This window comes from Bos taurus, chromosome X (assembly GCF_002263795.3).
Source record: "Bos taurus isolate L1 Dominette 01449 registration number 42190680 breed Hereford chromosome X, ARS-UCD2.0, whole genome shotgun sequence".
Lineage (NCBI taxonomy): Eukaryota > Metazoa > Chordata > Mammalia > Artiodactyla > Bovidae > Bos > Bos taurus.
The window spans coordinates 4,285,035-4,299,430 of NC_037357.1; the positions used below are offsets into that span (position 1 = coordinate 4,285,035).

Genomic DNA, 14,396 nt, shown 5'->3' on the forward strand with positions numbered 1-14,396 from the left:
TTTGAAGCAGCAGAACCCATTCCCCCATCTTCTCCCCAGAGAGGACAGTGAACAAATTTGGAGCATTTGGGATGAATGCTCGGCTGCCACCTTCCCATGAATCCCTGTAGTGTAGCCTCTTAGGAAGCTTCCCTTGTGTCCAGCATTGGGCTGAATGTTTAAATTACCATGGGTGGGACTCTACCCTGCCTGGAAATACACTGTTCTCTCACTGGGGACTCATCCCACCCCATCTTGCATGTGCATGCAATACCAAAGGGTGAGGGTGAGGATGGGATAATGGAAGGTGGAGGGGAAAAAAAAGTATAAGTCAGTATAAACATACCTTGGGTACTTGGAAAACTTTTATCATGCACACAAGCCCACTGCCAATGACTGGGGAATGGCACCTCCTGATAGGAGGCCTCCTTGCCATTCTGTGTGAATGACATTCCCTTAGAAATTCCCATCTGTTCACACTTAACCCCATTTGACACACAAAAACAAAGATGCTGAGAATTCACCTCTTTATTGAAAAATAAAAAAATGTGCCCTACTTTAAAAGGGGGGCACTGACTTTTTGCATTTATTCAACTCATTTAACAGGCATTTGGTGAAGTGCTCTTGGTACTGTGCTGTGCATAATGGGAACCTGGCAGAAAAATACTTCAGAAAAACTGTCATAGAGACCATATCTTAGTCATAAGGGACTACAGCATGGTCGCAGGTGACAGGGGATGATTCTGGGCCAACTTCGGCCTGTTCAGAGGGACACAAGGGCAGAGGAGGCATGGATGGCACAGGCCGCCTGCATGACAGTGGCTCCAGAAGAACCCTTCTCCAATCGGGCTCCAGAACAAGGATGGAATTACAGGGCCCATCCGAGATTATGCCCACAGAGGGCCTGAGGGGGGAGTCATATTTCTGAACATTAACGCCCTCTGACATCTCCTCCCCTTGACCCTCATATTCTTAAACCAAACCTTCAATTAGAGAGGAAAATAGGGATTGGTTTACTATATTGAGCAATTTATGTCATAGTAACCACTCCCCCACACACAACATGTCACTGTTTTTTTTCTTCTTTTATAATTGAGTTTTTATTGGTTGTTTTGAGGATCACGACAGAGACATTTCAGTTAGTACACAATTCTTCACATACGTACCCGAAATTGAAAAAATCATGTAATTGTGATTCTTAACAGTTATTCCAGTGATTTTCCAGCTTAAAATTTGGAGCAAATTTTCCTTAACAGGATATCAAGTACCAATTATCTTCAAATATTGATATTCTGTTATATCATACGTCCCACTGATTCACAATTTAATATCATATACACTACATACTCAAACTGTCAATCGTTCACAGCACATTAACCAAGTTACTAGGAAACCTGAACTACCACGACCAAAGATATTATAGAGAGCACAAAATTCTGACCAGGAGAGCCAAGATCAAGGAGTAGTTTGCTGTAGGAAATAATTCTACCAAAACAATATGGGAAGAGAAGTAATTTAAAGTTTTCAAGATATTAAATGCACAACTGACTCCAAATTGCCATTTAGTATGCTTTTGTATTATAAGATATAAAAGCTACCCCCATGTATGGAATGTTAAGCTGACACCCAAGACAATCAAAGCCTCCCATATCCAATATCCCACTATTTTCTGGTTGTACCAAAAAATAAACAATGAGCAAATGTCATGTATGGATGTGAGAGTTGGACTATAAAGAAAGCTGAGCACAAAAGAATTGATGCTTTTGAACTGTGGTGTTGGAGAAGACTCTCGAGAGTCCCTTGGACTGCAGGGAGATCCAACCAGTCCATCCTAAAGGAGATCAGTCCTGGGTGTTCATTGATAGGACTGATTTTGAAGCTGAAACTCCAATACTTTGGCCACCTGATGCAAAGAGCTGACTCATTTGAAAAGACCCTGATGCTGGGAAAGATTGAGGGCAGGATGAGAAGGGGATGACAGAGGATGAGATGGTTGGATGACATCACCGACTCGATGGCATGGGTTTGGGTGGACTCTGAGAGTTCGTGCTGGACAGAGAGGCCTGGCATGCTGCGGTTCATGGGGTCGCAAAGAGTCAGACACGACTGAGCGACTGAACTGAACTGAACTGACTGAAATGATTTCACCTCTTTAAAAAAAAGCATTTACACTTAAAAAATGGGATGAGGTGGGATTTCCTCCTTTTTAAAAAAGTTTCAGAGCTACTAAAAAACTTGCATTTACAAAATAGTTGATAAAAATATTCCTCTGGATTGTACAAGAAGGGACCACCAACCGGACTGGGTGTGCCGCATTAATCAGACTTGGCTTCTTTTTCTGCTTCATCAGAGGTTGGGCTCTCCTCAATTTTAGTCTCCATTTTCTGCAGGTAAGTCTTCTTTAGTCTCTCGGTTGGCCACTTCTACCCTTTGCTCCTCTTTTCCCTTTTGTTTGCATTTTTTTGTCTGAAGATTTATCCTTTCCCGCAGCCTTATTTGGCTTCCGTTTTTGCAGGAGCCGGTTTAGCTGACAACCTCGCCGATCTGCCCCCTCTGCAGAGCTGACCTACCTCTTGGGCATCGTGGTGGCGGGGCAGGTGAGAGCTGGGAGCCTGAGGGCTGCGGCGCGCCAAGAGCCTTCACGAGGCCGAGTAGCCTGACTGCTGCCATTCTTCCCGCTGCCCACTAGGAGAAGCTGTTTCTTTTTCTTTTTTTTTTGAAAAGCTGTTTCTTTATTGATAAAATATCTTAGGAAAGTTTCCACCACAGCCCCGTTCCCTTCAGTTTACCCTTGGTGAGTGTTAAGTGTCAAGCTTCCCGATAACCAGATGTCTTTTGGCTTCCACTTTTGCTTCCATTTTTGCCTTCCACTTTTTCCTCCCACTCTCAACACTCGTTAGTGGTTTTTCCAGCTCTTAGGTGCTAGTCCAGCTGATGGATCACACGCAGTCCTTTCTGTTAATGCTGTGTCTGGTACAGGATGGAGAAATGTATCTTGACAGTGGATCCTCAGTGGTCCAACATGCAGAGCAGGTAAAACATTGAGGACATGCTTAGTAGAGTTAAGTCACATACTTCATTTGGGCTTTTTTAAAATAGAATTGAAATCAGGTATTTCCCCCAAACATTCTAGATAGAGGATGCCCTTTCCCACAAATTTTACTAAATATAGATAAATATGGTTAGCAAAACTATTCTCTCACTAGCAATTTCATTAATGCCTCAGCTTCCTGAAGTATAAGTGGGAATATTGACAACAATTTCCTCGTAGATTTTGTTTTCAATTAAATGAAGCAGACCATCTAAAACACTGAGGACATTGCTTAGCAGTCTAAGTAACATACTTAATTTTGATCTTTTTTTCAGAAGAATGAGTTGAAATCGAGATTATTCCCCAATAATCAGGACCTACAATGAACTTTCCCACAAAGTTTCCTAAGTGTAGATCTGTACACTCCCCTAAAAGCATCTCTTTCACTTTCTAGTAACTTCATTCATACCTCTGGGCCTCAGTTTCCTCATCTATAAAATGGGAACGTTGATTCCACCTTCTGTGTAGTTTTTCTTTTTAATTAAATGCAGGCAAGCAGGTAAAACAAGACAGACTTTGCTTCGTAGATCTAAGTATCATATCTAATTTTTTTTTTTTTTCTAATAGATGGAGTTGACATTAAGCTTTTTTCACCAACAATCTACAGACAGTGCCATTTCTGCAAATTCTACTGTGTCCATAAATACTCTCACCATAAAGCATCTCTTTCACTTATTAGTAACTTCCTTAATGCCTCTGTGCCTCAGTTTACTCATCTATAAAATGGGAGTGCTCTTTTTCTTTTAATTAAATGAAACAGAGCATATGACACATCCAGAATGTTACTTAGTAGATCTAAGTAAAATACTTCATTTCTTTTTTTAGAAGAGAGAGTTGAAATTGAGTGTTTTTCTCCAACAATCTAGATAGACAATGCCCCTTTCCACAAAGTTTATTGAGTGTAGATAAATAAACTCTCAAAGACATCATCCGTTTCACTTCTTGTAACTTCATTACTGCCCCTGTGCCTCGGTTTCCTCATCTGTAAAATGGAAATATTGACAACACCTTCCTCGCAGATTTTCTTTTGAATTACATGAAGCCTAATATGTAAAACACTCACCATTGCTTAGGAGATCTAACTAACATACATAATATTGTTTATTTTTCCTTTAAGAGTGTTAAAATCTTTATTTTTACCCCACAGCCTTGTAGATTTTCTTGGACCTTACTGATTCTTATTTTTCATTAAATGAAACAGAGCATGTAAAATACGCAGAATATGCTTAGTAGAGTTAAGTAACATACTTAATGTTTTAAGAGAATTGAAATTGAGTTTTTTTCCCCCCAAAATCTAACAGACAATGCCCTTATCAACAAAGTGTAATAAGTATAGATAAATAGGCTCACCGATACACCATCTTTCACCTAATTACTTTCTTAAAGCCTCTGTGCTTCAGTTTCCTCATATATAAAATGGGAATGTTGATAACACTTTACTTGTAGATTTTCTTTATGATTAAATGGAGAGGAGCGTGCAAAACAACCAGGACATTGCTTAGAAGATCTAAACAACTCACTTATTTTTTTTTTTAATACAGAGAATTGAAATTGGATTTTTTCCCCAACACTCTAGCCAGACAATGCCCTTTCCCACACAGTTTACTAAATAGATAAACACGCCCAACAAAAAGCATGTATTTCCCTAACTAGTAACGACAGTAATGTCTCTGTGTCTCAGTTTCCTCATCTATCAAATGGGAATGTTGATAACACCTTCCTCGTGCATTTTGTTTGTAATTAAATGAAGCAGAGCATGTAAAACACTGAGGGCATGCTTAGTAGAGTTAAGTAACATACTTCATTTGGGCTTTTTTTATAATAGAATTGAAATCAAGTTTTTCCCCCCAAAATTCTAGATAGACGATGCCCTTTCCCACAAAGTTTACTAAATATAGATAAATATGCTTAGCAAAACCATTCTCTCACTTACTAGCAATTTCATTAATGTCTCAGCTTCCTGAAGTATAAATGGGAATATTGACAACAATTTCAGCATAGATTTTGTTTTCAATTAAATGAAGCAGACCGTCTAAAACACTGAGGACATTGCTTAGGAGTCTAAGAAACATACTTAATTTTTTTTTTTTTTCAGAAGAATGAGTTGAAATCGAGATTTTTCCCCAATAATCTGGACCGACAATGCACTTTCCCACAAAGTTTCCTAAGCGTAGATCTGTACACTCCCCAAAAAGCATCTCTTTCACTTTCTAGTAACTTCATTAATACCTCTGGGCCTCAGTTTCCTCATCTATAAAATGGGAACGTTGATTCCACCTTCTGTGTAGTTTTTCTTTTTAATTAAATGCAGGCAAGCAGGTAAAACAAGACAGACTTTGCTTGGTAGATCTAAGTATCATACCTAATTTTGTTTTTTTCCTAATAGATGGAGTTGACATTGAGCTTTTTTCACCAAAAATCTACAAGGCTGTGGGTTAAAAATAAAGATTTTAACACTCTTAAAAGAAAAAAAAAAAAACAATATTATGTATGTTAGTTAGATCTCCTAAGCAATGGTGGGTGTTTTACATGTTAAGCTTCATTTAATTCAGAAAAAAATTTACGAGGAAGGTGTTGTCAATATTCCCATTTTACAGATGAGGAAACTGAGGCACAGGGCAGTAATGAAGTTACAAGAAGTGAAACGGATGATGTCTTTGAGAGTGTATTTATCTACACTCAATCAACTTTGTGGAAAAGGGCATTGTCTATCTAGACTGTTGGAGAAAAACACTCAATTTCAACTCTCTCTTCTAAAAAAAAGAAATGAAGTATTTTACTTAGATCTACTAAGTAACATCCTGGATGTGTCATATGCTCTGTTTCATTTAATTTAAAAAAAAAAAGAGCACTCCGATTTTATAGATGAGTAAACTGAGACACAGAGGCATTAAGGAAGTTACTCATAAGTGAAAGAGATGCTCTAGGCTTCCCTGGTGGCTCAGAGGATAATGCATCTGCCTGCAATTCAGGAGACCTGGGTTCGATTCCTGGGTTGTGAAGATCCCCTGGAGAAGGAAATGGCAACCCACTCCAGTATTCTTGCCTGGAGAATCCCACGGACAGAGGAGCCTAGTGGGCTACAGTCCATGGGGTCGCAAAGATTCGGACACGACTGAGTGACTTCACTCACTCACTCACTCATGGTGAGTGTATTTATGGACACAGTAAAATTTGCAGACACGGCACTGTCTGTAGATTGTTGGTGAAAAAAGCTCAATGTCAACTCCATCTATTAGAAAAAAAACAAAATTAGGTATGATACTTAGATCTACCAAGCAAAGTCTGTCTTGTTTTACCTGCTTGCCTGCATTTAATTAAAAAGAAAAACTACACAGAAGGTGGAATCAACGTTCCCATTTTATAGATGAGGAAACTGAGGCCCAGAGGTATTAATGAAGTTACTAGAAAGTGAAAGAGATGCTTTTTGGGGAGTGTACAGATCTACGCTTAGGAAACTTTGTGGGAAAGTGCATTGTCGGTCCAGATTATTGGGGAAAAGTCTGGATTTCAACTCATTCTTCAAAAAAAAAAAAAAAAAAACCAAAATTAAGTATGTTACTTAGACTGCTAAGCAATGTCCTTGTTGTTTTAGACGGTCTGCTTCATTTAATTGAAAACAAAATCTATGAGGAAATTGTTGTCAATATTCCCATTTATACTTCAGGAAGCTGAGGCATTAATCAGGGATAGAGTCACCCTTGGTGTGGGGGAAGCTGAGCATATTACAAGTTCCTTTTACTTGTAAAAGAATGAAACTGGAACACTTTCTAAAACCATACACGAAAATAAACTCACAATGGATTAAATATCTAAGTGTAAGACCAGAAACTATAAAACTCCTAGAGGAAAACATAGGCAAAACAGTCTCTGACATAAATCACAGCAGGATCCTCTATGACCCACCTTCCAGAGTAATGGAAATAAAAGCAAAAATAAACAAATGGGACCAAATTAAACTTAAAAGCTTTTGCACAATGAAGGAAACTATAAGCAAGGTGACAAGACAGCCTTCAGAATGGGAGAAAATAATAGCAAACGAAACAACTGACAAAGAATTAATCTCAAAAATATACAAGCAGCTCCTGCAGCTCAATTCCAGAAAAATAAATAACCCAATCAAAAAATGGGCCAAAGAACTAAAAAGACATTTCTCCAAAGAAGACATATAGATGGCTAACAAACACATGAGAAGATGCTCAACATCACTCATTATCAGAGAAATGCAAATCAAAACCACTATGAGGTACCATTTCACGCCAGCCAGTCAGAATGGCTGCTATCCAAAAGTCTACAAGCAAAAAATGCTGGAGAGGGTGTGGAGAAAAAAGAATACTCCTACACTGTTGGTGGGAATGAAAAGTAGTATAGCCACTATGGAGAACAGGGTGGAAATTCCTTAAAAAACTGGAAATAGAACTGCCATATGACTCAGCAATCCCACTGCTGGGCATACACACTGAGGAAACCAGAAGGGAAAGAGACACGTGTACCCCAATGTTCATTGCAGCACTGTTTATAATAGCCAGGACATGGAAGCAACCTAGATGTCCACAGCAGATGAATGGATAAGAAAGCTGTGGTACATATACCCAATGGAGTATTACTCAGCCATTAAAAAGAATAAATTTGAATCAGTTCTAATGAGGTGGATGAAACTGGAGCCTATTATACAGAGTGAAGTAAGTCAGAAAGAAAAACACCAATTCAGTATACTAACGCATATATATGGAATTTAGAAAGATGGTAACGATGACCCTATATGCGAGACAGCAAAAGAGACACAGATGTAAAGAAGTCTTTTGGACTCTGTGGGAGAAGGAGAGGGTGGGATGATTTGAGATGGTAGCGTTGAAACGTGTATACTATCATATGTGAAGTGGATCGCTGGTCCAGATTTGATGCATGAGATAGGGTGCTCAGGGCTGGTGCACTGGGAGGACCCTGGGGGATGGGATGGGAAGGGAGGTGGGAGGGGGGTTCTGGATGTGAAACACATGTATGCCCGTGACTGATTCGTGTTGATGTATGGCAAAAACCACTACAATATTGTAAAGTAATTAGCCTCCAATTACAATTTTTTTAAAAAAGGAAAAAAAAATTAAAAAAAAAAAGTTCCTTCCGTCTGAAGGAGATATTCAATATGAGCAAGTTGGATTTTTAAACAGGTTTCCCTCAAGACAAGGCAGGCCTGATTATGGAGGGCCCAGGGGGCTTGTGGCTTGTCTTACTGGCACATAAGAATTGCTGACACCCTGGACACTGCCTTGATATTTCAGCCTACAGAGGTGAGGAAAATTTAGCTTACCTGGGTCCAAGTTCACTGTAAGTCACCACCACCAGTCCAGCAGCCTGTATCCATCACTGCACTCAATAGGCACCATGAAGCAAAGCTAATAAACTCATTTGGGATTTTTGGATAAATACTCTCTTAATACAGCCTATGGTTTTCTACAGTCTCAAATGGTAATCTCGTGACCTACAAATCAGTCATCGCTGCCTGAGCAAACAAAAAGTATTTCATGTGAACAGAGGTAAAGAATCTGGCCTGAACTGAATGCTTCCCCCTCCCCAAAAAAGATTCCACAAAACCCACCTCTTTAAAACAATACCATCAAAAATATATCTTTTGATGTTAGAAAGTCCTCAAGAGGATATTCACTCATAAAGTTCAATTTGAGCCCCATCCACCAGGTGTATGGTTTGACTGTATGCAATTCTCTTAAACTCTTCACTCTTAGCTCAGTGCCACTTTATTCAAAATTGTTTCAATTTTTAGACAAATTTCCAGTTTGTACATCTTGCTCCTACCCTCCACCATAATGTCGCTATTTTAGCAATGATTTCTGGCTGACAGCATAGCATACCAAACATTAAGTGGTAGGGCTAGGACTTCCCTGGTGCTCCAGTGGCTAAGACTCCCCACTCCCAATGCTGGGACCTGGCTTCAATCCCTGGTTAGGGAACTAGATCCCACATACCCCCAACTAAGACCTGGTGCAACCAAATAAGTATTTTTTAAAAAGATGTAGGGCTGTCGCTTTCTACACTGCTTTACTGAAGACTAAAAACAATGGGAGGAGTGCCCTGCACTTGGACTTTCAAGCTGTCTCCCCATATCAGTCTCAGCCTAACTAAACAGACACTTACTCACAGAGTGTATATGAAGTACTCCCTAACTCCAGTGCCTGAATATTTATAAATTCACTCATTTAGCTAAGAACTTTTTGGTATTTTAAGTAATAGAGTTGAACCCTCTCATAACCTAGATCCTTAATGCATTAATGTGCACTTCCCAGATCAGACCCAGCCCCAACATGACTCCACAAAGTGCTCAATAAAGGATACCAGGAATAAAAGGATAAATAATAAAAGGATATCAGTTCAATAAAGAAAATTGAATTTTATTATGTTTAATTTTTCACAGGAAATAGGAACAACAGTGATTTCCTTTTCTTGCTCTTTTAGGAAATCACAAAATTACTTCTGATAATTGGCAATTTCCATAAACTGGTGTTTACTTATCCCATTTCCACTTGCCAAAGCCCCCAAAGATCAAAACTAATTTGCTAAACATGGAAAAGGCATCAAAAAAAGAGAAAACAAACAAACTTTAGAATGTCTAGGACGAAAGTGTCCAAGACTTGAAGCAGGTTTTATAATTCCTGCCCTCACAAATTGTTGTTTTCAGGCTTGCTGAACTGCACTTTGATTTCGCTCCCATCGATTGGAATCACAAGCTCCTTCCTAGGGGGAGAAAATGGCAAATATTCAGTATTTGGAGTTGTGGACAGAATTAGATAAACGATGTACATTTTATGTTTGTTTTAAAATGTGTATTCTCCCAAATGCCCAGGGAACATACTTTTGTAATACCCAGTTCCAGGCTCTCTTTAGGGAGAATTTTCCTTTGTGCGCAAAATTTATGGGAGCGCTGAAAAACTCAGTATTCAATATTAAGCGTTTTTAATGCACTATTTAAGAATCAAGATTAAATGCACAGAGACTTCCCTGGTGGTCCAGTGGCTAAGACATCTCGCTCCCCAGGCAGGGGGCGCAGTTCAATCCCTGGTCAGGGAGCTAGATCCCAGGTGCAACCAAATAAATATTTAAAGACTAAACGCGCAAAATTGCACGACCACCAAATTATCTAAAATTTTAAATAAAGGCAAGATTCAATCCTGTACTTGCACAACCGGGTCTCACTCGCCTCCCACTGACCTAAACCCCGATCCAATGAAACGTTATTCACCGAAACCTACGTTTCCGGAGTTAATTCACTCACTCACCGCACCGCCCCAACCTGAGAGCCCAAGGGCCGGCAGCCTCCAAGGGCTTCGAGCCCCCGACCGAGTTCGGGCTCTGGGGGAAGGGACAGCGCCAAAGGCGTCGGAAGAAGAGCCCTAACGTCCCAGAACATTTTGGGCGCCTCCAGAGCAAGCCACTTACCGAGCGAATACATTGGGGTACTGGCTGCGCTGGAAAACGCTCTCCAGCTCCTTCAGTTGCAGCCGGCGGAACGAGCAGCGGTGGAAGCGTGGCTGCCTGTCCGAGGGCTGCGGATCCTCCGCGTCCGCCAGCATCGGCTCCTGTGGAAACTCCTCCTCTTCGCCGCCGCTGCCCTTCTGGATCTCGTAGACCATGGGGTCGGGAGCTCCCGCCCCAACCTGGTCCTGTTCTCCTGCTGCTGCTTCCGCTGCCGCCGCTCCCGGCTCAGGTTCTGATCCCAACTCCTCCTCGACGGCGGCACTTGTTGCAATGCCCGAGACCTCGGTGGGCTTCGTATCTGGAAAGGAAAAAGACAAGAAGTCTGGGCGTCGGAGCGCCGAGTGTGCGGGGCGGCGGGAGGCGCAGGCCCGCGACCCGAGAGGCGACGGCGACCGCGCCGCGACCGCGCCGCAGTCGCGTCCCGTTCACTCGCCTCTCCCAGGGAAAGGGCCTTTCCCTCGAGCTCGCCAGAGGACCTATCCCGCTCCGGGCACTGACCGGGTTCTTCCTGGAGCTCGTCGACTCCTTCGTGCGGGCGTCCGGGCTCACGGTCCATGTCGCTAGCGCTGTTCAACCAGCTGTGCGCCTCGGCCGACTCTACGCTGTTGACGGCGGCGATCCAGAGGTCTGGTTCGCTGCGTTAGGAGTTTGTAGCTTCTCTGCGGCCGTTGACGCCCACGGCCACGCGCTAGCTATTCGGCGTCGGCTACGTGACTCCCCAGTAGCGGCGCGTGCGGTGGGCGTAGCCGTTGGGGCGTGCACGTGGACAGGGCGTGGTCATAGAGTAGAGGGATGCGGGTGGGGAGAGTCCTGGCAGGGGGCGAGGGGGTGGGGGCGCGCCAGCTCCCACTTGTGGCTGAGCTGAATACTACCAGCTCCTGCCTTGGGTCGGTCCTGAACTAAGGGCTTCTCCTGATTGCGCGAGCTGACTTGGGACGGGGGAGGGGGCAGGGAATGAGACCTCAATGAGGCGTCCCGGGAGCCGGGGAGAAATGTTGGGAGAACGTCTCTCCGCCTGGCCCTCGATGGGCTCAGGCTTGTTGCCATTAGTTCCTCCCCAACCCCCCGGCCCCCGGAGCGGGAGACGCAGAGATGAGACTGGAGAAACCGTGGGGCCCCAGCAACCCCAGCCGGCTGAGACGACAGTCGTCCCCCCTTGTCGCGTGGGCTCTGAGCGCGACTCCCCTCTGAGAAGTCGGTAATTAATGGATGGGACTGTGATTCTGTTCCATTAATGGATGGGACTGTGATTCTGTTCCATTCGCTCTCAAGGTCCACGAAACAGGCTAGTGATTCAGACGGAAAGATTAGGCGCGAGACTACTTGCTGGGTTTTTGCAATAAAGCGCTGAAAGCAGAGCCCGTCTCGTTGCCTCGGGGGTACTGGGGGCAGGAACTTGGGGCTGTATTTGCACACAGTGTGCTCGGATGCCTGCTGCGATAAATCCAGCCTGTTCCTTGAAAATACACCAAGTAATCGAAAGTTGGACTAACCTACGTCAGAGGGCAAGTGTAGAACACTGCACGTGGCCATTGCTTTGACCCTGGACGCGATTGTGGAGGATACGGCATCTGCTTTGCTATGCTCCGCTACCGCGTTTGGGGCTGCCGGCCCTCTGCAAAAGTGCACGGGTTTCTTATGCTGGGCGCTGTGTGGACTGGGTTGTTGTTGTTTGGTAGCTGAGTCGTGTCCGACTCTTTGCGACCCCATGGACTGTAGCCTGCCAGACTCGTCTGTCCATGGGATTCTCCAGGCAAGAATACTGGCGTGGGTTGCCATTCCCTTCTCCGGGGGATCTTCCCGACCCAGGGATGGAATCTGCATCTCCTGCATTGGCAGGCGGATTCCTTACCGCTGAGCCACCTGGAAAGCCCCTGGACTTGGGTTAAATTCCTCTTTTTCTTCTTTGCCTCCTCTAGGCCCCTCCTTGGCGCCCACCTTTCCCCTTCTCACCGTCCTCTTTCCCCTTGTGTCTCTCCCTTTGTTTGGGACCATCTTCCAGAGCTCTTGTTCTGCACCCTACTCACCTCACCTACAATGAACAGTTTGGGCTTGGGATTAGTTATAACCTGAGAAACCTCTAATGGTTATGATCCTGGTGTTCCTTAGCCTAGCTAGGATATCCGTTACAATTCAGGTCGTGTGACAGCTTTTTGTAATGTGGAAGCAGCCCTCTAAATAAACTCACCTAGGTAAGATTTATATAGAGATAACCACCTGTATCTAGACTAAGTAGATGAAGGCAGGAAGCTGGAAAACCTATTTTTGTCAAACCCAAAATCATATTTCTCATAGAATTAATATGTTAGGACTATAGACAGTTTGTGGTGCCTAAGTACCTATCTAGAAATAACTGGAGACAACTAGAAACCTTTGAAGTCAGGATGTTGAAAATATTCTTAAATTAAAATTTCTTTTGGAAGAAATTATTTAAATGTAGGCAGTTAGTGGTACCTATGTAAATATGTAACTTGAGAGAGATATAAACTACTAAAAACCTACTTAAGACTCCAAAACTGAAAACTTTCATGCCTAAAATCTTTGTTTTTCTTGGAGGAATGTGCTATTACTATAAGTAAATAGTGATAACTAGGTGTATAGTTAACTATGGATAACCTGAGAGAAGTAGAATAAGTTGTTAAAGGTGAGACCTGGGAAACGCCTTTGAGAATTTGAGAAAATTCCTTCTCAATTATAAATGATTATTCTAGATAATGACATATAGATATTTCAATAGTAGTATAAGTCGTAAACTAGAGATAACTGTGGAGCTTTTGAACTGTGGTGCTATAGAAGATTGTTGGGAGTCCCTTGGACAGCAAGGAGATCACACTAGTCAATCCTGAAGGAAATCAACCCTGAATATTTATTGGAAGGACTGATGCTGAAGCTGAAGCTCCAATACTTTGGCCACCTGATGAGAAGAGCTGACTCATTGGGAAAGACCCTGATGCTGGGAAAGATTCAGGCCAGGAGGAGAAGGGGGTGACAGAGGATGAGATGGTTGGATGGCATCATCGACTCAATGGACTTGAGTTTGACCAAACTCTGGGAAATGGTGAAGGACAGGGAAGCCTGGTGTGTTGTAGTTCATGGGGTCGCAAAGAGTTGGACACAGCAACAACAAAGAGATAACTAGAAATAACAAATATTTTTTCAACTCAGTTTTATTTTTTGACGAACAAATCAAGTGACACAAGCATCTAGCGGTACCTAGGTTATAGCATGGGGGTTATGTATTTCCTTTTTTAAGGAGACAGTGGAAGTATTTAGAACATACATGTCATGATCACTGTAACTATATTTTTTCAAAGTTCACTAGACAGAGAAAGCAAACATGAGAACATATACAAATGTTTGAAATATAGGTGAAAGTTGTGCCAGGGCACTGTTGTGGTATTCCTTCAACTTTCTTGTGTGCTGGAAATGATTTACCAAACCAAACCGTGTTATTTTGTTGTAGCCACGCATTCCGGGACACAAACTCACTCAGAAGGACAATGCAGATAGTGGAGTGCAATTTATTACACCGGCGGGCCCAAGGCAGAGTCTCCTCTTAGCCAAGGACCCCGACCAGTTTTTGTGAAAACCTTATATACCCTAAGTGTATAAGGTTCCCTGAAACTAGTATGAACAAAGGAAAAAGAAAGATACAATCAAAGTTAACTTGTGATTCATATGCCTTAAGCCTAGGTAGTTAACAGTAGACAAGTATCAATAGGCTTGTGGTCATTCCCCAATAAGCATAATAGAATGTATGATTCTATTCGGTTACACAGATAATTAGGGTATTCTTTTAGGCAATGGAGAGGGGAGTGGCCTGGTTTTCCAGTTGGTA

General features: G+C 42.6%; 1 protein-coding gene across 1 annotated transcript; it reads right to left on the bottom strand.

Annotated features, from left to right (window-relative positions):
* Positions 1 to 9,453: 9,453 nt before the first annotated feature.
* Positions 9,454 to 11,297, bottom strand: LOC782892 (Rhox homeobox family, member 1-like). The gene is made up of 3 exons (XM_002699473.6): positions 11,057 to 11,297; positions 10,520 to 10,856; positions 9,454 to 9,817 (listed from the first exon to the last, which is right to left on the bottom strand). Exons 1-3 carry the CDS (start codon positions 11,112 to 11,114, stop codon positions 9,742 to 9,744), a joined length of 471 nt encoding a protein of 156 aa, XP_002699519.1. The 5' UTR covers positions 11,115 to 11,297; the 3' UTR covers positions 9,454 to 9,741.
* Positions 11,298 to 14,396: the final 3,099 nt, after the last annotated feature.

Excerpts from the sequence above, each read along its gene's own strand:
- LOC782892 (XM_002699473.6), bottom strand. The coding sequence starts at position 11,114 with ATGGACCGTGAGCCCGGACGCCCGCACGAAGGAGTCGACGAGCTCCAG. Across the intron at positions 10,857-11,056 it reads CGAGCTCCAGGAAGAACCCG|ATACGAAGCCCACCGAGGTC; the intron begins GTCAGTGCCCGG and ends TTTCCTTTCCAG. Across the intron at positions 9,818-10,519 it reads TACCCCAATGTATTCGCTCG|GAAGGAGCTTGTGATTCCAA; the intron begins GTAAGTGGCTTG and ends TTCTCCCCCTAG.